The 22,364-nt window shown below is 40.1% G+C and overlaps 1 protein-coding gene across 12 annotated transcripts in view; it reads left to right on the top strand.

The window, feature by feature from the left end:
- LOC131688439 (protein alan shepard) overlaps nt 1-22,161 on the top strand; it is a 592,207-nt gene extending 570,046 nt beyond the window's left edge. For 8 of the 12 annotated variants that reach the window (XM_058972677.1, XM_058972668.1, XM_058972674.1 and 5 more), the window contains 4 exons: nt 11,653-11,797; nt 19,298-19,659; nt 19,740-19,913; nt 19,985-22,161. In XM_058972677.1, coding sequence (XP_058828660.1) covers nt 11,653-11,797; nt 19,298-19,659; nt 19,740-19,913; nt 19,985-20,125 — 822 coding nt within the window. In that variant the 3' untranslated portion in view covers nt 20,126-22,161. The remainder of the gene's footprint in view (nt 1-11,652; nt 11,798-19,297; nt 19,660-19,739; nt 19,914-19,984) is intronic. The other 4 variants (XM_058972671.1, XM_058972675.1, XM_058972672.1 and 1 more) reach the window with 3 other exon arrangements.
- The last annotated feature ends 203 nt before the right edge of the window (nt 22,162-22,364 follow it).

Raw genomic sequence — 22,364 nt, forward strand, 5'->3', positions numbered from 1 at the left:
ATTTGGTTATAGAACGCGCGCTCCTTATCACTGAACATCCGATTTGGGTCATCGTCTCGCAGAGTCAATGTAACGCCTTAGCCTTTTTGATAAGACACTCAATCTGTACTAGTGTTTAAAGTCTCTCCGTCAGCTGTTGAAGTCCTATATGCGAAGCACAGTACGTGTAATGATCGCAGCCATATGACGATATAATTTCGCCGATCTTCTGCCATCTCTGTACGCGGTCAGCCTTCCAATAGCGGTACGTTTGTTTGAGATCCGACTCTCCAATCTGCGCTGCCATGGCACTGGGCTATCCCGGTGATGTTGGGGTGGGTTGACTCAAGGTTGGTGTCCTCAACATCTATCGTTCGCCACTGCACCAAAGAATACTATTGGCTGCAGATCTCGCAGGTTCTGCATAAATTCCAAGTGCATTGCAAGAACGTTACCGTTCGTGACCTGAAGTACGCAGGTTAACTTAAAACAATACTACATCTTAGGGATCCTGGAGCACGACCTTGGTGCCGTGTCACGATACTGCACCACCGCTTCGTCCACATTAAAGTAGATCGATGGGACTTCAGTTGCATATTCCTCTACCAACACTACAGGTTCGCAGCCTTCACTCGCAAACCAAGCGCTCAACCTTACTGTACTTCGCCTCGACACATTGTATGCACTATTGTTCCTTCTATTCAGCTCTACGTTTTCTGCTGAATTAGATCGAATTCCGCTGGGGTGAACATATATTTCTGCATATTATCCGACAAACTCTCATCGAACATCTAAAGTATCGGAGGTCGTCCGCTCATGCCGGTCTAAAGCGCCATGGAAAAATAGTAGGCGCGGATCACGGATTTGTTCATCTCCGTCGTCCACATGATTATATGCCTCTGCGTTCCAGCGAGGATGAGTTTCCTAATCGCAGCATTCCTCACAGGATCCTTGCTGTGTGTTTTCCTTGCTGACCTTTCTGTCCGTTCGTAGCGGTAGCTATTGGAACTCGTCCCTCCTGGAAGCCCGTTAGTCTCTGGTTGTTCCCATTGTGCCCCATACTAAGATCAGCAGTTGTTGGAGTACCCTCCTCGGGCGGTCGCATGGGAAAAATTCCTCTTGTTCGTCGTTCCATAGTTGGGTTATTGTGAAAAGCGGTCTCCGACGCTCACCCGACTCCTTCTCTCTCAGCAAACGACTAAAGATCCCACCGGGGTTGGATACACGATCTTCACAAAAGTTGCTCGTGCTCCATGTAGTACCGTGGGGCTGTAGGGATAGGAGTTCTGTATTAGAGGTGATTGACCGCTTGTGGGGCCTCGAGTGACACAATAATACAACTTTGCCAACCTTCTTAACATATATAACAGGTTTCCCATAGAGCTTAGGATTAGCTAACTCGTGTTCAACTGCTGTTAGCACGAAATACTCCTCCACTTTAGTCATCCAAGATCTCTTTCGAATATTTACTACTACCACCAAGATATGTGATTGCGGTGCTTCGATGTGGACCTACGCCAGGAAACGCACAACACCAGACCCTTCTACTCACTGATGTCTCAAAGTGAACACGCAATCGCAACAGTGCACCACTTGTACATCAGTGGTAATGTATAGGCAAATGACTTAAGCGCCATCTATTTTAAGAACTAATTGCTTAGGCAAGCGATTTGTTATACACTCCTTAGAAGATTGTTTGCTATTCGTTACTCTTTATGCCACTAAAGCTTGAAAGATTTTGGTAAAGTCAAATTAATTCTCACGACAGTGGTTAGCTAAGGTCCCTAGTTTTCCATTGATAACATATGTGTTAACACATATTAACTTGGTCAAATGTTACAGCTGAAATAGGGCCCACAACCTGTTGAATTCTCCTAATACTGAAAAGGCCATTGTGGCTTATTAACGCAGCTTGCTGCTTCGTGTTGATATCTTATTTCTCGGAGGTAAAATATTAGCAGCGTCGTCTGTTGCAACTTGGAAGGTCATTTGGTCTACCTTCTCTCGCATTATCGTTCTCGTCTATGTCGTCATCGACACTACATTCTTGCCGCTCAAGGTCAAATGTTCTTATTTGTTTCTTGTTCTTGCGGGTCGCTGTTATGCATACGTCTTTATCGGCATTTGCTTCTTTATTGGTGATGCTGGTTGTTGGTTTGGAAACACTTGGCGTAATCGTTCCCACTTCGCAATTGTTTGATTGGGCGGCTGTTTGTGGTTTATCTGTACGTGTATGTGGCTGCTTCTTAGTGTTGTCTGTAGAAAATGTGTTCACACCCGATACTTCAGCGCATGTTTTTCTGTTGTGGGTTACATAACTAGCAAGTAGTGGTCTGCACGGGGTATATGAACAGCGTTGTTTGCGTATAGTTTACGCCTTACTTCGGAGATTTGCATTTAGTGAAGTAAGAAGAAATAAATTTAATCACCCCCGTTTTCACAACATTGGAAATTCCGGGGAAAATGTTTCTCCAAGCGTCACACGTAAGTGATTCCACTTCTCCGTATTTCGACATAATTTGTTTGATGTATTCTGCCGCGGTGCTAGGTCCTGTGTACCTTATCATCTTCCACATAGCCTGGGATGTTGCTTCTGATTTTGTTGTATTCGATGTCGCGTCCGGTGTTGTTCTGCTTAATGTAGTTTTCTCCCTGGCTTAAACCTCTAAACGATATACATCCGAAAAAATAGCATATTCAGTAAAATGATGTAATAGAAACCGAAGTACGATGGGCAGTGAGCGAAAACTAGAAACCAGAAGATAATAAAAACCCGGGCCTTGGTATCCAGCGGCGAAATTAAATAAATCAAATGTGTTGGGTTACAGCTGCGGTTGTGTGTGATCTGCTATAATCATGTGCCCCTTCTCGGACGTCATCATATCCCAGTGATAGCATAAGCGATTGTGCATTGGGCCGGAGTCCCCACCCTAGTAACAGTTGAGGTTTTATGGTAGTTTTATAGCCACTCATAAAACTTGGATTGATCTTGTAGCATGCTATAAAACTTCAATTTTTGCTTGGGCAGGGTTGAGGTCCGAATCCCACCTCTGAGGAGGTTTTTTCACATAATTGCTTTCGTTTAACTCACCTTTTCGATCTGTTTCCCCGTTGGATACCGCCAAAAAGTCTTAAACATCTTGAGGTTAACAGAACAGTGAACAAGTGCATTAGTAAGCATTTATGTATTTGTTTTGCAGTAGTTTAAGCGCCTGAATGTAGTCTAAATGTTAGAGCACATCACTGGATTACAGAACCAAAAAAAAGCGTTAAGAGTGGCTGTCAGTGCAGTAAAATTTCATTTCATTCAATCGAAACTGAATGAACGCAGTCAATCAGTCGTCTGCAGTAGCATTCACATTCATTTAACGCATCAGTTGTTGTTAATCTGAAGCTGGGTTCATGGCACTTCACTCACCGCTGCTTTCAAATGAGTCGCAATTCATATTCAACCTCCTTCGTTTGATCCTCTCAAATGAATAGATCAGCTTTCAATTTCCCCAGTGAGCACCAGTCAAATGAGATCCGGGTAAACCTAAGACAAAAAGAGACAACTGGCTTCGTATTTTTGGTTATCATGCCTTTCTTGTGCCAGATGACAGATGAGTGTATGCAGCTAGCGAGGTTGGCAGTGCAGCCAATTTCTTTGTCATATTTAGATATGTTGCTATAATACACATAATAATGACCGTTTTATTGACACACATTTCGCATTTATCTGGTACTAATCAATCCAACATTTTTATCACATACTACATGTTTCTAGCAAATTTGGCCAGCATAACAGCCTATTCATCAGAATCAAATTTGCAACAAAAATATTATAGAGATGAACGTACTACCAAATAACATTTTTCATTGCAACCAGTTTCAATAAGCTGTTATTAGTAGATTCATTATTTTCGTCTGAACTCTGCGAATTTAAGAAAATTTGAAAAAGAAATATGATAGCCGCAGTATGTTATCATAATTGTACGAAGCTGTCAAATTCATTGCTAAAATCAAATATGTAATTCAGCTATTTATTTGCACCTCTACCAATAGTTCCCTGTGTACAATTCCGATGACATGGTGAAGAGGTAAAACATTTCCACACTGGTTATATAGGAACACATTACGAGCACAGTCTATAGTCTACGAGAATCTTTTTTTTCAGAAAGAATTCGAAAAGGTTCTGCTCGATATGAATGCTATAAATAGGTCATATCGAAGGTGGGTTTATTGATTTGAGGTAACCAAAAGGCGCCATATTGGATTGATTGATTGCAAAATGTCCTCAATCATCAGTTTCCGTCATCTAGTGACCATCATTGCAAAAGCGATATAGATATATATTGATCATGGTTTTTACTGTGGTGGTTACCCGAAACCGCCATCTTTGTTTTCAAAATGGCCTAAATTCATAAATTACGGTATTTTATGATTATTTTAAATGATACCCATATTGATAGTTGTTTTCACAGTTTCTTGGTCACTATAGGCCGCAATCTTGGATTTCAAAATGGCCTAACCTCCTTTCAAATGGTATCCATGTTGCCCTCATCTCTGATTTAAAAATGACTTTAACCATCGAGCTTGAGCTTGAGCTTGACCTTGTACGACCACCCGTAGCTGCTACTCCGTTATCGATCTAGACTAGCTGAAGTTGCACAGGGAATCAGTAGTAGTGCTTGGGATTAGGTAAACATCTTTCAATGTGCAACTCCTGGTAATCCTAAAGTGTTTATTGAACAAAACCGGCGCCGGCCTGGCCCGAACGTAGATCGCAGAAGGAACGTTAGTCCGATACTTGCTTTTGCTAGGCAACGGCTTTACTTCCCTTCCGAAGGAAGATTTTACACCTCAGAAAAATCTCAGCGACCTCGGCTGGGATTGCACCCAGACTAACTGGGATGGGTGGCTGTCACGCTTACCACTCAACCAACTACGCCTTCATTTAAAATGACTAACCATCGATTTCCGTTATCTATCATCTTGGACCTTTAACGAGTTCGTCCGTTTACACCTAAGACAAGATAAAGCAACTAGTAATACGATTTCTGTATATTTCTGTATTTTGGTAGTACGTCCATCTCTATTTCAAAGTTTGTGGCAAATTTGATTCTGATGAATAGGCTGTTATGCTGACCAAATTTGCTAGAAACATGTAGTATATGATAAAAATCTTGGATTGATTAGTTCCAGATATATTTTGGCGAAATGTGAGTTAATAAAACAGTCATTATTATGTGTATTATAGCAACATATCTAAATATGACAAAGAAATTGGCTGCACTGCCAACCTCGCTAGTTGCATACAGTCATCTGTCAACAATTATTTACCAGGGCACAAGAAATGAAAGAAAACTCTCCAAGAAGAAGAGAAAGAAAGGTTCGGAACATTTGTCATTTTTGAGTGAATTTGTTTTATGTTTGTTAAGCAGAAAAGCCCACTACGTCATTTGTTTTATTCTTTTCTTTTTCATATCCTCCTGATTTATCAGCTTCATCGAAAAAAAAATACAACTTTACTCATACAGAGAAAAAATGCTCGTACCTGTATCCGTCTTGAGTTGCCTCGTCTTATCATAGCCTTTACCCTATATTATTTATTATCTTGGTCGGAGTTATTTTTATGTCAGTGAGTGTTCCTTCATATTCATTTGTGAGTGGTTCATTGGAATGGTTCACTTCCATTAGCTGAGACCGTGCTAATGTGAGGTTGGTGTTCAATAGAAACTAAACAGGCAAAAACGTCAAATGACTAGAACCTGTTATTCAATTGACAGTGAACTTTGAGTGACTCAAACGAAGACGGCAGCCGAACTCAACTGATATAGTGGTGGTATGTTTACAGTGAAAGGCTCGAAGTTTAACTTGAAACGATTATTTTCGTTTGAAATTGATATTTTACCGCACTGGTGGCTGTATCGAAGTATACTTCTTTGGGCAAAGGCTTTTTTTAAGATTTATGCGTTTTTCTACAACAAATTGGGGCACCTTGTCATACTTTAAATCGGACATGGAATTTTGGTCGAAAGAGCTATACTAGCTCGTGGATCTAAAATCTACTGGATTATTTCAAATAGGTTTTTGTTGAGGTGCATGTACCATGTTATCTCCTAGTGTTAATACCCTAAACCTCTTATATAACGCATATACAGATGATGTCGGAGGATGTGTTCCAAGTTCCGTGTCATTTTGTCAAAGCTATTGCCACAAATTAAGAACACATCGAGTAACATTTTACCAATAAAAAGTGTTACATCCCACCATTGGCAACTGTCGTATACACGATCCAGGCGTCCTTCCCATGTCACGGAGGCAGTGCACATTGATGATGCTGTTGTTGTAGAAAGGACCTTTAATCCTTAATACGCACATACAGTCACTGATCGTTTGTAACTTGATCAAGTCAGTTTACCTTCTGAACACTATCAAACCGATTCCAACACACCCGTTGTATCAGGTGGAAGGTATATGTTCAACGTTCGCTTCTTCACATTTCTGTCCCGTCCACCAATATTTCTACTGTTCTACAAATTCGTATTTGAAAATCCATGCGATTTCTGTTCTATGTTCCAAACTTCCAATAATACTTCCTATTTAACCAATATAGCAAATGTGTACCACCAGACACATGGAACTGTTACTGAGCACTGAAGTGACAAAGGATGACCCCGTGTCGGCCCACAACTGAGTCAATTTCGCATCAGGATTGCCAGCTCCAAATTTGAAGCAAATCGGACAAGTCTAGCTAGCGGACAATCATCAAGGAGAAAACACACTAGCTCGCCTTTTCGCCGCTAGGTGGCACTATGTGCTTCAGATTATCACTGCAAGTAAAAAAAGAAAGAAACTTAATTATCTACAACTTTGTCGAAGACTGTAAATCAATCCGACTTTATTAGAAGAAATAATTAAACTTTTAACGAAGAGATGTTTGAGTCAGTTTTGCAAAGGGCCTAGTATGCTTCTGTATCAGTACTCGATTCCCATTAATTATGCATTTTTCTGAAAAAAAAACTGGTTAAGTTAAGCTCAATAGTATGCTCAAAAGAATTTTAGTAATTAATACAAGTCATGTTTTGATAAAAAAAAATTAGTTCAACATGTTACCGCATAGATGGCGCTAACATTAACTTTTCAACGGAGAGAGATAGACAGTCTTCCCAAATGAACATCGAACACCATGTTCGCTCTAGTTCTGTGCTCATCCTACACCATCATTTTAGTGTGCAAACTCGAACGCGCTAATGCGTACCAAAACCCGAGCACATGTTCGTCTGCACAACCGAACCCCATGTACGTACGCGGTGTTCGTACACACAGGTTCTTGATACTAGCTTACTCTTTCTCTCGCCCATCATCACTAGCATTGACTCATTCTGTTTTGTGTGTGCCTTTCTTATGTACGCACACAGTGTACGTACACGGTGTTTAAACCTAAGTTTGCATATCGTTCGCTTAGGATCGGTGTTCGATGCGAACCTGTACACAAAGGCAAAGCATGTTTGAGGTTGAACGCGCGCATGAAATGTTGTACACGGATGCAAACTTGTCGATGTTCATGGGAAGACTGCTTCTACAAAGTTGTAGAACAGTCATTTTGTAGCATTTTTTTCTTCTGAAAATGTCTATATTTTTTCTCTCATTCTAAAAACTATCTAAAATTTTCTAATCAAAACATGACTCGTATTATATACTAAAAATTTTCTAAACATTCCATTCAGCTGACCATTGTTTCACAAAATATGTATAGTTCGTGGGAATCCAGTACTGAAGCACAGCCCTGCGCTATTAGGCTCTATGCAAAACTGACTCACACATCATTTCGTTAAAAGTTTAATAACTTCTTCAAACAAAGTCGATTCGTCCATCAATCTTCGACAAAGTTGTAGACAATTAAATAATCTTTTTTATGTTCACTTGAAGTGACAATCTAATACACACAGTGTCACCTAGGGGTTAAAATGCGAGCTAGTGGGTTTTCTCCTTCTAAATTGTCAAAAAATCTCATACAAACTGCAGGCACGTTAGTCCGGTAGCTAGGCTTGTCCAATTTGCTTCGAATTTGGCACTCCTAGTGGGACAAGGAATCAAATCATGGGTGGGCCCTAGAGTGCCCAGAAAAATAATGAATTTTTGAAAACTCACTCGGCCCACCCCTGAGTCGATTCCTAGTCCCACCAGGAGTACTTGCTCCAAATTTGAAGCAAATCGGACAGGTCTAGCTACCGGACCAAGGTGCCTGAAGTTTGTATGGGATTTTTTGACGATTTACATGGAGAAAACCCACTAGCTCGCATTTTCACCGCTAGGTGGCACTGTATGCATCGTATTATCACTGTAAGTGAAAATAAGAAAGATAATTTAATTGTCTACAACTTTGTCGAAGACTGCTAGTCAATCCGGCTTTGTTGAAAGAAATTATTAAACTTTTAGTGAAGTGATGTCTGAGTCAGTTTTGCATGGGGCTTAGCAGTACGTGGTAGTATATCAGTACTAGGTTCTAACAAACTAAACATTTTTGTGGAATAATGGTTAGATTTAGCTGAATAGTATGTTCGGAAAAATTGCAGTACATAACACGAGTTATGTTTTGGTTGGAAAATTTTAGTTCCACCTGTGACCGCATAGATGGCGCCAACACTAACTTTTCAACGGAGAGAGATAGAATATCGAGATGTTTGGTAAAATTACTGAAAAAATCTTGTTCTACAACTTTGTAGAAGACACCTAATTTCTATCTCTCTCCGTTGAAAAGTTATTGTTGGCGCCATCTATGCGGTCACAGCTGGAACTAAAGTTTTCTAACCAAAACATAACTCGTATTATGTACTACAATTCTTCCGAACACACTAGTGAGCTAAATCTAACCATTATTCCATAAAAATGTTTAGTTTGTTAGAACTTAGTACTAATACACTACCATGCACTGCTAAGCCCCATGCAAAACTGACTCAGACATCACTTCGTTAAAAGTTTAATAACTTTTCTTGTTCGAGTCGGATCGCTTTGCAGTCTTCAACAAAGTTGTAGATAATAGAATTATCTTCTTAAGTTTCATTTTTGGTGATAATCTGATGTATACAGTGCCCCCTAGCGGTAAAAATGTTCGCAAGTGGGTTTTCTCCATGTAAATTGTCGAAATATCCCATACAAACTTCAAGCACGTTGTTCCGGTAGCTAGACTTGTTCGATCTGGCTCAAATTTGGAGCAGACACTCCTGGTGGGACTAGGAATCGACTCAGGGGTGGGCCGATGGGGGTCATTTTTTTTCTGTCACTCTAGTGGGCCCATCTAGTTTCAAAAATTCATTATTTTTCTGGGTACTCTTCTAAGCATTGTTGCTCTTATGGACACCAATGATCTAGATACGCAGTACGAATAACTTTTATTCTTTATATTGATTGGATTTGGCTCAAAGTGAATTGAGATTACCTTTCCCAGGACTTTTATAATCGTTTGAAGTGACCAATATAAACGATAGCCCCCTTTTATATTTACCAATGATCTAAATTGGTAAGTTCCATGTACTTTGATACCCACTATGATAGGGTTTGTTTCATGTTGGGGTTATTCATGCATTCAATGTGCATTGCAAGAAATACCCAAAGATTCTTGGGGTATTTTTTCCCTTCCAAAAATTGCGAAATCCGTTGTTTGTTAATGTAGTCTCACCTCTTAATGAGGTGTTATAAGATAGTTGATTGGTTGCGCTGAGTTATATACTACCTTGAAATCCGCGCAGGGAAAATTAGTCCGTGTGTTGAAAACCGCAATGGTTTTCATCGACCAGATTGTCGAATTGGTTAATCCGAATGCTTTTCTTATTCCTCCCAGATTATTTCCATTCCCATGATGGATTGCTTCGCGTAGTTGATCACTTCCGTAATTTCGAATTTACAAAGAATCGGCCTCTTGAAAGAGCGCATAAAACTTTGACGGAGTCCAGCATTTGTAGTAATAACTAACATTCTTTGCAGATGTTAGTAGAAATAATACTTTTTCCAGAATTTTTTCGTTAGTATTTACTCCATGCAGTGACCTACGAAGTAAAACTATTGCTAACAGAAAATTTGTATCGATTTTTACTCCACTTGTTAGGCGAAATTCGTTTAACATTAGTTCAAAGACGAATTTCGATAATTATAACCGGAAAACCCTTTTTGCTAACGCCCTTTTCAAAGCGAACATCGTGATCCAATTAAGTACAGAAAATTTGTATATATGTATGTATATGTAAAGTAAAACTAGAATGTATATCGCAAGCTCGTACACCACTGCTAACGACAATACACTTTAACCAACCGCAACCAACTATAAAAAAGCTGTACAAAGAAGCTGAACTAATTCTGTGCATCAGTTACTAACCCACAATCCATCGAGAGAAAAAAAAGACAAACTAAACACTATGTAACAAGACAACAAAATCGGAGGTATTTCAATCGTTTATCAGATTTCGCTGAAGTATACTCAAATTTTTAATCGTCGGTTCAGTAGTGCAAATATAGATATTCTTTAAATTGTGTTTAAATTTACAACCTCACTCCCCAAGCGTCCACCGTAGTTTCGAAGTAGGGGCTAGACTTTACCCACATATTTTCTTGTTTTTTTATACAATATATTTATCTCGTTTGTACAAACATATAAAAGAGTGTGTTGAAAGAAGTTCAGGTAGTCTAGTGTTTACCTTTTGTTATCTGTGTACATAGTACTCATACAGTTTAGACAGTTTGGAGTTTCTCCGTTCCTTAACAGTATAGGATTAGCTAACGAATAGCCACAATATATTAACCAACAAAAATATCTAACTCTTGCTAGTCAGTTCTAATTGTATAGCCTTAACCCCTAAGTTACAAGCAGCAAGTAATGTATAGAGTATTCAAACTATGTAAAAGTGTGTTTTACTACCATCACTATATAAAACTACTAGTACAACTACCATTACATTCAAATAATAGTGCGCCGGCCAAACAAACAATATTACACAATTTATGTAAGTTAAGTATAGGGCTAGCTCAGTCTTAGGTTGCGCGTACGAAATACCCTTAGGGATTCAACAGTAACATTTGCGCTAGACAGTGCCAGGATCTTCATGTTATTCGTGCGTTATGTTACACCTATTTCTTTTCAAAAAAATACATCAACATATCTACTAATTCTCAACTACCCCAAAACAAGTGTGTATCCCAAAAACTTCAATGGAGACCACCACACGGAACGTACTCGTGACACTCTTCATAACGTACTCCCTTCCACTTTGTCCTTCTGTTACTAAACCACCACAGGATTTAAAATCGTCGTCATTCCAAAGCTTGTCTTTTCGCCCAATTTCAATGAACTCTTCCGGTAAAAGCTTGTCCTTGTTAGAAGGAATCCTTCAATCTATTCAGTTTCAACTTACCAGCAAATAGTACTGTTGCAAAGGCCCCCGTCGTTCGTGTCCCCGACAAAAAAGCATTTTCATTAAAAAAAACGAAACAAAACTGCTCGGTCAGGAAAACCCCTCCCACCTTAGAAACGCTAGCCACTCGAGAAACTCAACAGGTGTACTAACTTAATCTCTTGTTTTTTTCTTCCTTTTACGACAACCAAAACCGTCACCCATATATTTGTATTGTATTTTTGTGGTAAATTGAAACGATTGCTTCAAATAAACAATCCGAAATTCGGATCGGGCCATCAAGCAGCAACAAGAACAGGATCCTACCAACCTGTACATCGCCAATCTACCACTTAACTATAAGGAGACGGATGTAGAAAACTTGCTATCCAAGTACGGTCAGGTGATCTCGACCAGAATACTGCGCGACCAGAATGCACAGTCCAAGGGTAAGTGGTACTTTTTTTTTCTTATTTGTGTCGGTAGATGTTATCGTCCTCGAAGCGATTATTTGAACCGTAGTTTTATCGATAAATAACATATTATATTCGCTTTAAATTAACTCCGAAAAGTTACTTTGGTTATTCTGTACCTGGCAGGTCATTTGGAAGTTGTTGCTCGAAAAAGTAAAGAATTTTTGTGATAATTTTTATAAAGTTTGTAATAAACAATATTCAACTGTACTAATGAGTAGTAAATAGAATACGAGCAAAACATTCTTCCTGAAAGTTATCAATTAGCTTCGGTCCCGCTTCCGCAGGGACCGTTGAACATTGGGTTGAAATTAAAACTAAACTGAGGAATAGGCCCGCACCCTATTCCACTACCCGGACGTGATATAAAATCGACTTCTCCGATTGACAACAGATCAAAAACTGATCTTTATTTTATCCAAATAATCTTACAGAGTTATTGTGTTTATGGTTAGTGCCGTGTGCACCGCTTCATGGCTAGTCCTTCTTGGGGCCGAGTGCACCAGGATCGCTGACTAAGCGGGTGTCAAATGACGCCGCTCATCGTTTAGAACGCTACACAATGTTTTGATTTGGGCGAACTCGCATCGTCGCGCCTCTAGTTCCTGGATTCTTCTGGCGTTTCGCCTCCATCTCCAAATGATGATGGCAATAATAACTGCCAGCCAGGGGCGGCGAAACACTTTACGCCCGAGTGGGTAGAAAGCATAGGGTGAGGGGTCCATTAGTAAGGATTGTTTCCCTTTTCGCAATGCACACGCTTACATTACATTCACATTAATCACGTTCGTTTATGCAAATGAAATTGTGGTACATCGATGTTTTCAAATGTGTGTAGTGCGAGATACATGCGTTGCGCATCTAAATTTTTTGAAATGGTTCAAAATTTCGAGTGGGTAATTACCCATTCGGTTATTTTCGAGTGGGTAGTACTACCCATACTACCCACGCTTTCCGCCGGCCCTGCTGCCAGCAACAGCAGGCCGTCTATGGTGTACCTTGCTGCTTCGTATGTGGATATCTCGTTCTCCACGGTGATATCGGAGCTCGCCTCGAATGGCCACATTGTTGTTGGTTGATGTTGCTATGAATGGCACCGCATTGTTGCGGTACGATCGAAGTAGACTCTGGGGTCAGGTTCAAATTGTTGAGTGCGCATTTCTCACCGACAATGCGCTCGAATCGTTGCTGGGTGGTGCCTGCTCGCTGACAATGCTCGGGAGGGCACATTTTCCGCTGAGCTGGGGCTTGTTGACCAGCATTCCGTCGTTGGGTTCGATTATAGCGAAGTTGGGATTGCTGACTTCGCTTCGTATCATGTAGCAACTGATGGGTTTGCATTTGCCTACTTCCACTTCCTAAAGGTAAAGTAATAGAAATGGTCGCGATTTTGAACACATTTAAATCTCCACCGAGATAAATTTGAATTATGTAGTATCGGCGATAGATACACTGACGGTGCTCATAACATAAGATACAAAACACGTGTTTTACTTGAAGCTTTTACAAATCTGCTAATGGCTTGAACAGAACACACAGTATTCTTACGGTTCATGAAGGAATTCGGATCATGTCACAGCCCAGCCCTGGTACAATCTGCTTGTTTCATAGTGTCATGAACAACGATGGCACTCATACGGTACGTATATAAAACAAGCACTTTCTGTCAGATTGTACCCGGGATGACCTGGATTCCTACATGAAAATACGAATTTTCACGATCTTAAAGTATTGATCGTAAAAATTAAAGACGCTGAATTACTGAATAAAGACTCGCCATTTTATCCCAACTAAATAAAATGGTTTGGTAACATTATTTTCTGTGAACTAGCACCACTATCACAGCGTTAACTTCAGTTGACTCGTATACGACAGATACGCAGAGTTGCAACGTCGATAATTTTTTCATCATGAAATTCTGTGTGAAATTTTGTACCAATAAAACTACCGCCGGTTTTAAAAATATTGCTTTTTTTCGCTTCCCGGTAAACTACGACCTTCGTGCGGGATTGGTCCAGTTCTGTTGTTTACCAGAAAATTACAAGTTTACGGATAGCTGAAACGGTTTAAGTAACTTTTAGTAACCACCGTACTACTAAAAGCTTGCCTTAGAGATTCGATTCAGAAATTTATTCAAAATATTTTAACTCACTATCACAATACTTTCCAAAATTCATTCATCACAAGTCTTCTGCTCGATTGGAATGACATTGACAGGTCTCGTGCTCGATTGGAATGACACTGACAGATACACCCAGTTTTTTTACGGGATACATACCGCGTAAAAAAAACCGCGTTAATTGGAAAATCCGCGTAAAAAAACTCAGCAAAAGACTGGAAGTTTCTTTTGCACGGATTTCGCAATTAATGCAGTTTTTGCAAAAATATTCAGTCCTTTTGAATGCAAAAGACTTTGAAGATTTTCGGAAAGATGGAAGAGAGACTCGTCTCTTTATGGCCCGCACCCCAACAATATGGGTATTTTCGGAATGGTCTTGAAGAGTAGGTGCCAGAAATTGATTTTTAATGCCATTTTGAAATCCAAGATGGCGACTTCCGGTTTGGCGAAATTCGCTATAACTCAATCAATATGGATATTTTCGGAATGGTCTTGAAGAATAGTTGCCAGAAATCGATTTTTGACGCCATTTTGAAATCAAAGATGGCGACTTCCGGTTTAGCGAAATTCGCTGTAACCCAATCAATATGGGTATGCATTCAAAAGGCCTTAGAATATTTTTGCAAAACCGCGTTAATTGGAAAATCCGCGTAAAAAAACCTCGTAAAAAATCGCGCAAAAAACCCGTAAAAAACCTGGGTGTAAATGGTAAACATACGATTGACGTTTATCCAGAGGGATTCAGCGTCGTTAGTAAAAATATTGGCTGTTCTCTTCCCGGTCAAAAAAAATGCGGACGAACATGGTCAGGCGGTTTAAACCGAGGGTCTGCCCCAAAGGGAAGAAGAGCGTATCCAGATAAGAATAAGAAGAGTGGCAGATTTGACAAGCGCAAAACAGATTCAAGATAATCTGCATAAGGTGCATGCATGTGTGTACAATAATATTATTGGGGGCAAACGCCTTGAGAACTTCAAATAGGCTGAAAGCACTAGTTTCTATATTCAAAACATTGTTTTAATTAATTTCGATTTTAACAACTTCTTTTTTCTGGAAGTAAAGCAGTATTTACGCAATATAGATGTTGCTAATTGTAAAGCCAAAACTCTCGCTTTACGTATGCCTTTACCTCATCTGGTATCATCTTGGGTTTTCACGTCATTTGCAGTTTGACAAGACCAAAATTTGACAAGACCATAATTTGATGTTGGAACGGTCTATCCCTGAGAATCATCATAGGAAGGGCAATCCCTCGGTTTAAACAGTTTGACGTTTGGCTCAACTCGCTAGAAAAAAAAGGCAACTTGCGAATGCGATTGAAAGGCAATTTGAACACTTAGACAAATTTTCTGGCGGCTGAAATGGACTTGGTTGTTTTTTTTTGCGTTTTTCAAACATGGCGGTTCATGTTTGGCTTAAGCTTAAATTTTTTTAACGATTGGCGTGTTCTCGCTTGTATTTTGTTTGTCTAGTGCACTTCATTTAGCCAACGAATGTGGGAAATTGTGGAGTCGTGTATAAGTATAGTGGAACAAGATCTCTAGCCTAAAGTCTTAAAGTCGAAAGTCAGTTTTGGTGTGCAATACCAATTAAACCATCGATTCTTCCTATAGTTTGGTGGTGATTACCTAGTGTACTGATAAGGCAGGCAGGCAAAAATTAAGCCCGCACGATATTAAGCCTGTTCTAATGACCCTGCCACTTCTAGTTTTCCGATCTGTTTACTTCACATCCTTGCTCTCACTTGAGTACTATGGCTCTAAGTTTCATAACTTTCCCTACCCAGTAATCTCTAGCTAATTGAATGTCGTTAAAACGTAAAAAAGAAAATGTGACTAACATAGTCGAAATAAAAAAGGGGAAAAAAAATGTACTGATAAGTTTATGCGAGTAGAGAATGAATCCGAAAATTAGTATTATTTGTAATTTTCATATTAGGCAATTAAGGGCGATTAAATGGCGCGTTCCCTGGGCGATTTGGGGACAATTTAAGGGCGGATAGAGCGGCAAAAAAATGACGGCGGCTACTCGCCCAAATGTTGCATTTGAAATAGTCCCCAAATTGCCAGCAATTTGCTGGCAAATTGAAGGGCAATCAGCGCATCCGAGTTGGCAAATAGCCACCCGTTAACCAGCAACTTGCCCTTTTTGACTGGGCTTCAAGTCAGTAGCGCATTTTTAGAAGGTTGAGGTCGTCCTGAGAATTACATTACAAATGTCGAAGTATTTCTATTGGCGCGAATATTATTCTATCTGAAGCATAAAATAAATTATATAGCCCATCATAGACGATCGTTCCAACGCTAATGATGTGACATCAATAACACATCAGGGAATCTTGATTCGACCCAAGTTTGGCTGTACCCACCAGTAACGCGGGTGAAGTCGTGTAAACTATCGAATACGAATTGCCATAGCTTAATTGAATACATGTAATAAATTATACAAAACTACTCTTGCAGGAATAGTTTTCGATTAAAAAATAGAAATTTTGGTTAAGTACGATGGGCAAGGTTATTTGAAACTATCATCATTATTTTTTGTTTCCGCATGAGTTAGCCGCCGATTTTCGTGTTTTCCGGTTAAGAAATCGAATTTTTTAAAATTTCTCATAGCATTACAAAGTCAACATTCAATAATAGTAAATATAAATGCGAATTCCACTCCACAGTAATTCGTTAGGCATAGGTAGATATAACTGGACTCGAATGGTGCTACTTCAGATTCGAGTAATTATATCCCTCTTAGATGAGCCCAGGATCCAGCTCGGGTGCCGAAAATTAAAAATCTTCGTGATCTTTAGTTGATTCTCCATATTAACAAGTCAGGCTCGGACCGGGTCTCTCAAATTTTAAATTTTCTGCTTCGGGTTTTCAAATTTCGAAATTCTTGGGTTTAACAAAATGTTCAATCTCAGATTCAAGTCGGGTTTTTCAATTGTAAAATCTTCGGGATTGGATCGAGTTCGGGTTTTTAAAATTTTGTAATTTCGTGCTCAGTGTCAGTGTGCTCATGTTTAGTGTCATCAAAGATGGAATGCACCTCTTTGTGCGAAATTTTCGCATTTCTTGGTGCACAGATCAATCTATTTTCCGTCTTCGAAAATCTCTTTGTGCAGGTGATCTACACATCGCAGTGTGTTTCATCGGTGCATTTCGCTCCTTGTGCACATTGTGTCAGCAAATGACAAGCCAGGGTGTCATAAAATTTTTGTACAGAAAGTTGGAAAAGAAAAAGCAGTGGATAGAGTAGTACAAATTCATCTGCAGCATACCGTATAGCAATTATCACACCAAGTGTTAAATAAAGAATCACCATTTTGTTGCTTTCAAAAATGTTGGACCATACTGTGGCAGAAATAAGTTTCCTCTTATAATCTGCAGTGATTCATGACTTAATTAGAGTAGCCCATATATCAATTTGAGAAGCTCCGAATTAATAGAATACTGTATTAATAAAATACTCAATAAAAGAAATCGTTTAACATTGACACGATCTCTCTCTGAAGGGAAGAAGTGTTAGATATAACGCCCTGCTCTGACTGCATTACGAATCAATTAATCAATTGCCGAGCCAAATGAGTACAATAAATCCTACTTTGTGGAGGTCGCGAATAATGGCCTGGGAATAGCGATACGTTTCGATGTCTTGTGAAGCGTGTAGTATATGTAGTATACACTCCCCTACATAGCTAGCAGAGCAATCATAACAGAACAAACCTGCTAACCTACCGAAACAAGTCAATACCGGGTTGCGGAAATGCAAACGTAAATATAGGACACCGCACGCCTGTACTCATCATTAAGCAATTTAATTTTACACATATTAGAAACAGTTTATATATTCCGTGTTTGGACGTGAGTCTTTGTTGTTTCCTTTTTCAAGGACTTTTATGAACGTGTCCAACTGGAAAACAGACAGAGAAAGAATGACCGGAACGGTGAGAATGAAGAAACGGCGAAAATTGACCTTTATTGGAAACACTGAGAAAAGATATGTCCTCAAGCAGGAATTGAACCTGCGATCTCCCAGTCTCTAGTTGGGTGCGTTAACCACTCCTCTATCGATCAGGATTTTGAATTTTACATTTTCGACGTCAGAATCAGAATCAGCGACCCCAAAAATCCCCTTGTAAAACGTTTTAGGCCAATATTTTAAAAAATGAAATTTAAGTACCCTATATGACGAAATCCGCCATTTTGAATTTTACATTTTCTACATCAGAATCAGAATCAGTGATCCCGAAAACCTATATAAAGCTAAAAATAACAGTACTAACAATGAAAAAATCGCGTCGCAAAGGGTTAAAGAAGGAGTACGGAGGAGGTAGAGAAAGTTACGGTCGAGATGCCCATTGAGAGCCGCCCCTCGAGTGAATAAACAAGCGAAGAAATCCTTCAAGTGTTTGGGGTTTGAACATTTGGCAGGGACTTGGAAATGCCCGGATAGATCCAGGATGTGCTGGAAATGTGAGGAGACGTGCCATCTTGCGAGAGATTGCACACAAAGGCCGAAGTGCATGCTTTGCACTCCAGAGGACGGAAACGACCATTAGACGGGTGGCTTCCTACAAACACTGCATACAAGAGGGCGACTACAGGCCAACGGTAATGGAGATAACCCTGATAAATCTGAAACAGCACAGAAACTATTGTGGCAGTCTACGACAGAACCAATGTGTGACTTCGCCTTGATTGCAGAGCCATATCAAGTCCTCCTTGATGACGGTAACTGAGTGGCGAGATCAAGAACGGCTGCGATACAAGTTATGGGCAAATTACCCATTCAAGAAGTAGTAGAACGGTCATACGAAGGCTGCGTGATCGCCAAAATCAACGACGTCTTCGGGTTACGGGGGCTGTTACGCTCTTCCAAGGTGAACATGTGGAGCAGTTCAGCCTAATGCCTGGTGTCCTTATGCACAAGAATTTGGTGTTATCCAAAATTTTTCCCGTTTTGGGAATTTTGCAAGAAATGGTGCTAAATGGCACAAGAGAGACAAACTGAGTCGATTGGTTTACGAAACTCGATTCTCTGGGTTGGGATTAGGTGGCCGGTTTTCAGAGGGATTGCATAACCTTTCTATATGAGAATAGCAAAAACAAAAAATGCTGTACTTTTGTCCGATACGAAACGTTTATCCTGAGATGTACAGAATTCATGTTTCTAAAAACTTCTATGTTCTTACCCACGGCTTAGTAAAGCATACGCATTTCAAACAAACGAATTGACAAACAAAACTCCTCCGTGCTTCTGATGTAAACTTTAAACATGCAAATAGAATTATTCGACGCCGATAACATCCATTCCTAATTGTAGAAAGACAAATACTAAACTTTTCAAAACAATCAACGCAGGTGTCGGATTCGCCCGGATGGAATCGCGGGAGAAGTGCGAGCAGATCATTCAGATCTTCAACGGTACCCAGCTGCAGGGTGCCAAGGAACCGCTGCTGGTGAAGTTCGCCGACGGTGGCTCGAAGAAAAAGAATCCCTTCAAGAGCCCGGATCCGAATGCACGGACCTGGCGTGACGGAGCCGAGGGTATCCCAGTGGCATACGATCCGAACATGCAGCAGAACGGTATAGGTGTGAACGTGGGCACTCATATCGGGATGCCATACGGGCGGTTCGGCACTCCTCAGATGGGAGGCTATGCCGTACCCGGGTCCCAGTGGGGCTACATGATGACGCAACCGATTGCGCAGGTTGAAGATCAGGTATGTAAAACTAGAGAGACCAAACGTTTGGTCAGTGTGCTCATTTCTCTTTTATTTCTTTTCTGTTGGTGTTTCAACAGCAGTATGTGCAAATGCAGGCGCCACACCTTAGCGTGGGCACTCCTTATAAGACAGACTCCGTTGCGCCAGTGCAGCCACGTGGCGTGTCGATGATTATGTCAAGCGATAACCCAGCGGCGGGTGTTCCTTATGGTATGATGCCGCAGCTCACCACACTACAGATTGGATCATCGGTAAGTATCACAACAAGTAACAATGTTAGTTCGGTGTGTAACAGTTGCAAATCTTCCCAATAAAAAAACAGTACATTAGCCCAACGTATCCGTACTATGCGCCCACGCCGTCGATCATCCATACGATGCAGATGGGCGACTCAGAACAGGCCAGCACGGCGGCCTCTCCAGACGAGGCATATACCACACAGTATCAACATGCTCCGAAGTAGAGATCCAGATCTGGGGCCCGCCAGATCTAGGTCGCTCGTAGCCGCCAGTTGAAAGAGTAGTCTCCAGTCATCGTCATCGTCGTCGTCGCCGCCGCCGCAGCCACCGCAACCACCACCAACAACAACAACAACAATAATAATAACAACGCCGTCGTTGCCGTCGTATCAGCTATCACCGGCTGTTGAATGCCAACATTGAAACAATGTGTGTGTGTAAAAAAAGTTAAGGAGAACACGAACAGCAGCAACGATTCACAGTCGAAACTTTAAAGTTCTAAAAGCGAGATATTATCAGAATGTCTGATAGAAGCAAAATGCCAAACGCGGTTAGAAGCAACTCAAGGGGTTTGTGACGTTCGGGAGAAAAGCCTAATGGCGTATAAGAAAGAAGGAAACCAATACCTCATCCGAGACGAGAGAACACTGATTTTTCCATATGACTTGAAAACAGAGTAAAAACCTTAATTCAATGAATTCCAAAAACTTTAACCAATTGATGCGTAAGAAGAAGAAGAAGAAGTTTTGCGTGCGGAATGTAGGGATGTGTGTGTTAAAAGTTTGTGATTTTCGTTCTGCGCAAATCAAAATTATGACTTTAAAGCCTATTATGCCGGAGAACCATCATCACCAGGTGTGATGAGGATTGGTTATTGACTGTTAATTTCTTTTTAGTATTCTGTCCCGTTTTCTGTTACCGATCAGAAATAAACACTGTTGTCCGATGCACGAGAAACGAAATTTGGAGAATCTACTGCAACCGGGCGGCCGGATAGGAACGAGTCCTTACTCTGTTTGTTAAGTTTTTTTTTTGTTTAGTTTTTTATTCTTTCCAATAGTTTTTTTTTTGTTTTTCAAACCTTATTTATTTCACCTCTTCTCTGCGACAGCAGAGAGCAACGTCTGTTGAGAGAAGTAAGAACTCGAAATCAAACGAGAAGCACTGATTATATTTCGAAAAGGATCAGAAGGCAGAAAAGAATGCCCCTTTAAAACAGGCGAGACACCAAAAACTATCTGAGATATCGAAAGGAAACTTTTACGAATGAGCTTTTCTTCAGTAGGAGAACTATTGAAAAAAGTAGCAAAAATAGTAAGCCGGCTGATTAGGCAGTGCAATCCTAGAGCGCACCAGCCAACCAGTCAATCAATGTCCTTTTCTTCGTCGTCGTCAGTGTTTTCACAACACTACGATAACGAAATAATACTAAAATAATTCCCATTTTCATATCTGGCTTGACTCGGCCAGACATGATCGGAAATGAAGTCTTTTGAAATAGAGAGATAGAGAAACAAGAGCGAGCGTCGCGGAAAAAAACGAGAAAAGGAAAGTAAGTGAGAGTCGCTTTTTAGGTTAATTTTTTAATTTATTTTTGTCCGGTAAGAAAACAAATTCAATTGAAGATTGATTTTCGTAAGTCGTGAAATCAGGCATGTGAGCAGAAAGCTAAGGAAGCAGATAGGAATGCTAGTTCATAATTTTAGTTATTAGTTCTTAGATAGACCGATTTGAAAATTTACATTTTAGGAGAAACACATGCACATCAATGTGCAGGAAGAACAGAAAAGATGAACGAAAGAAAAGAAAAATAGAGATAAATGAAAGGAGTGGGAAAATAAGAACCAGTTTTCCTACGGCGAAGAGATAGAAGAAAGCGTAGGTCGTTTTACTAAATCTGAAAAATTTTCAATGATTTTTTTGAATTAGTTATATTTTTGTAGTGTTTAAGTTAAAACAGAACCAGAAACTGGAACGTGCGACAGAATGAGATAACAAAAGAAAGGAAGCGAAATCAAAAACGAGTGTAAGATGCGAACGATTGGGATAGTAGAAGAGGAAATTTATTTTCTTTGCGAAGTAGCAGAGAAGCTAGCGAAAGGAAAGAGAAAGAAATGCTTTTGTTTCTTTTTGCAGTGTGAAGTTTAGTGTAAGGCAAAGGAAAATTTTGGAAGGCGATTTAAATTGAATAAAATGAACTCTGGGATGGTGCAGAACGGAAAAACTCTGTACCCACTGGAGTGAAACGATACAGCAAAAATATCGGCGTTGCGATTAATTTATTTTTAATTACTAATCGATAAGGTACTCAAGTGAAATTAGGACGGAAATTACTTCCGTGCCAATCTACCAGTCTCAACGAAACTGATAGTCATTACCTTTTTCGGTGGGTGTGCATGGAAGGTAAAAAACCAGATTCCGTGTTAGTGATGGGTGGTGGTTAATAAAATGGCACAAAAAAAA

This window comes from Topomyia yanbarensis, chromosome 3, assembly GCF_030247195.1.
Source record: "Topomyia yanbarensis strain Yona2022 chromosome 3, ASM3024719v1, whole genome shotgun sequence".
NCBI classification, from domain to species: Eukaryota; Metazoa; Arthropoda; class Insecta; order Diptera; family Culicidae; genus Topomyia; species Topomyia yanbarensis.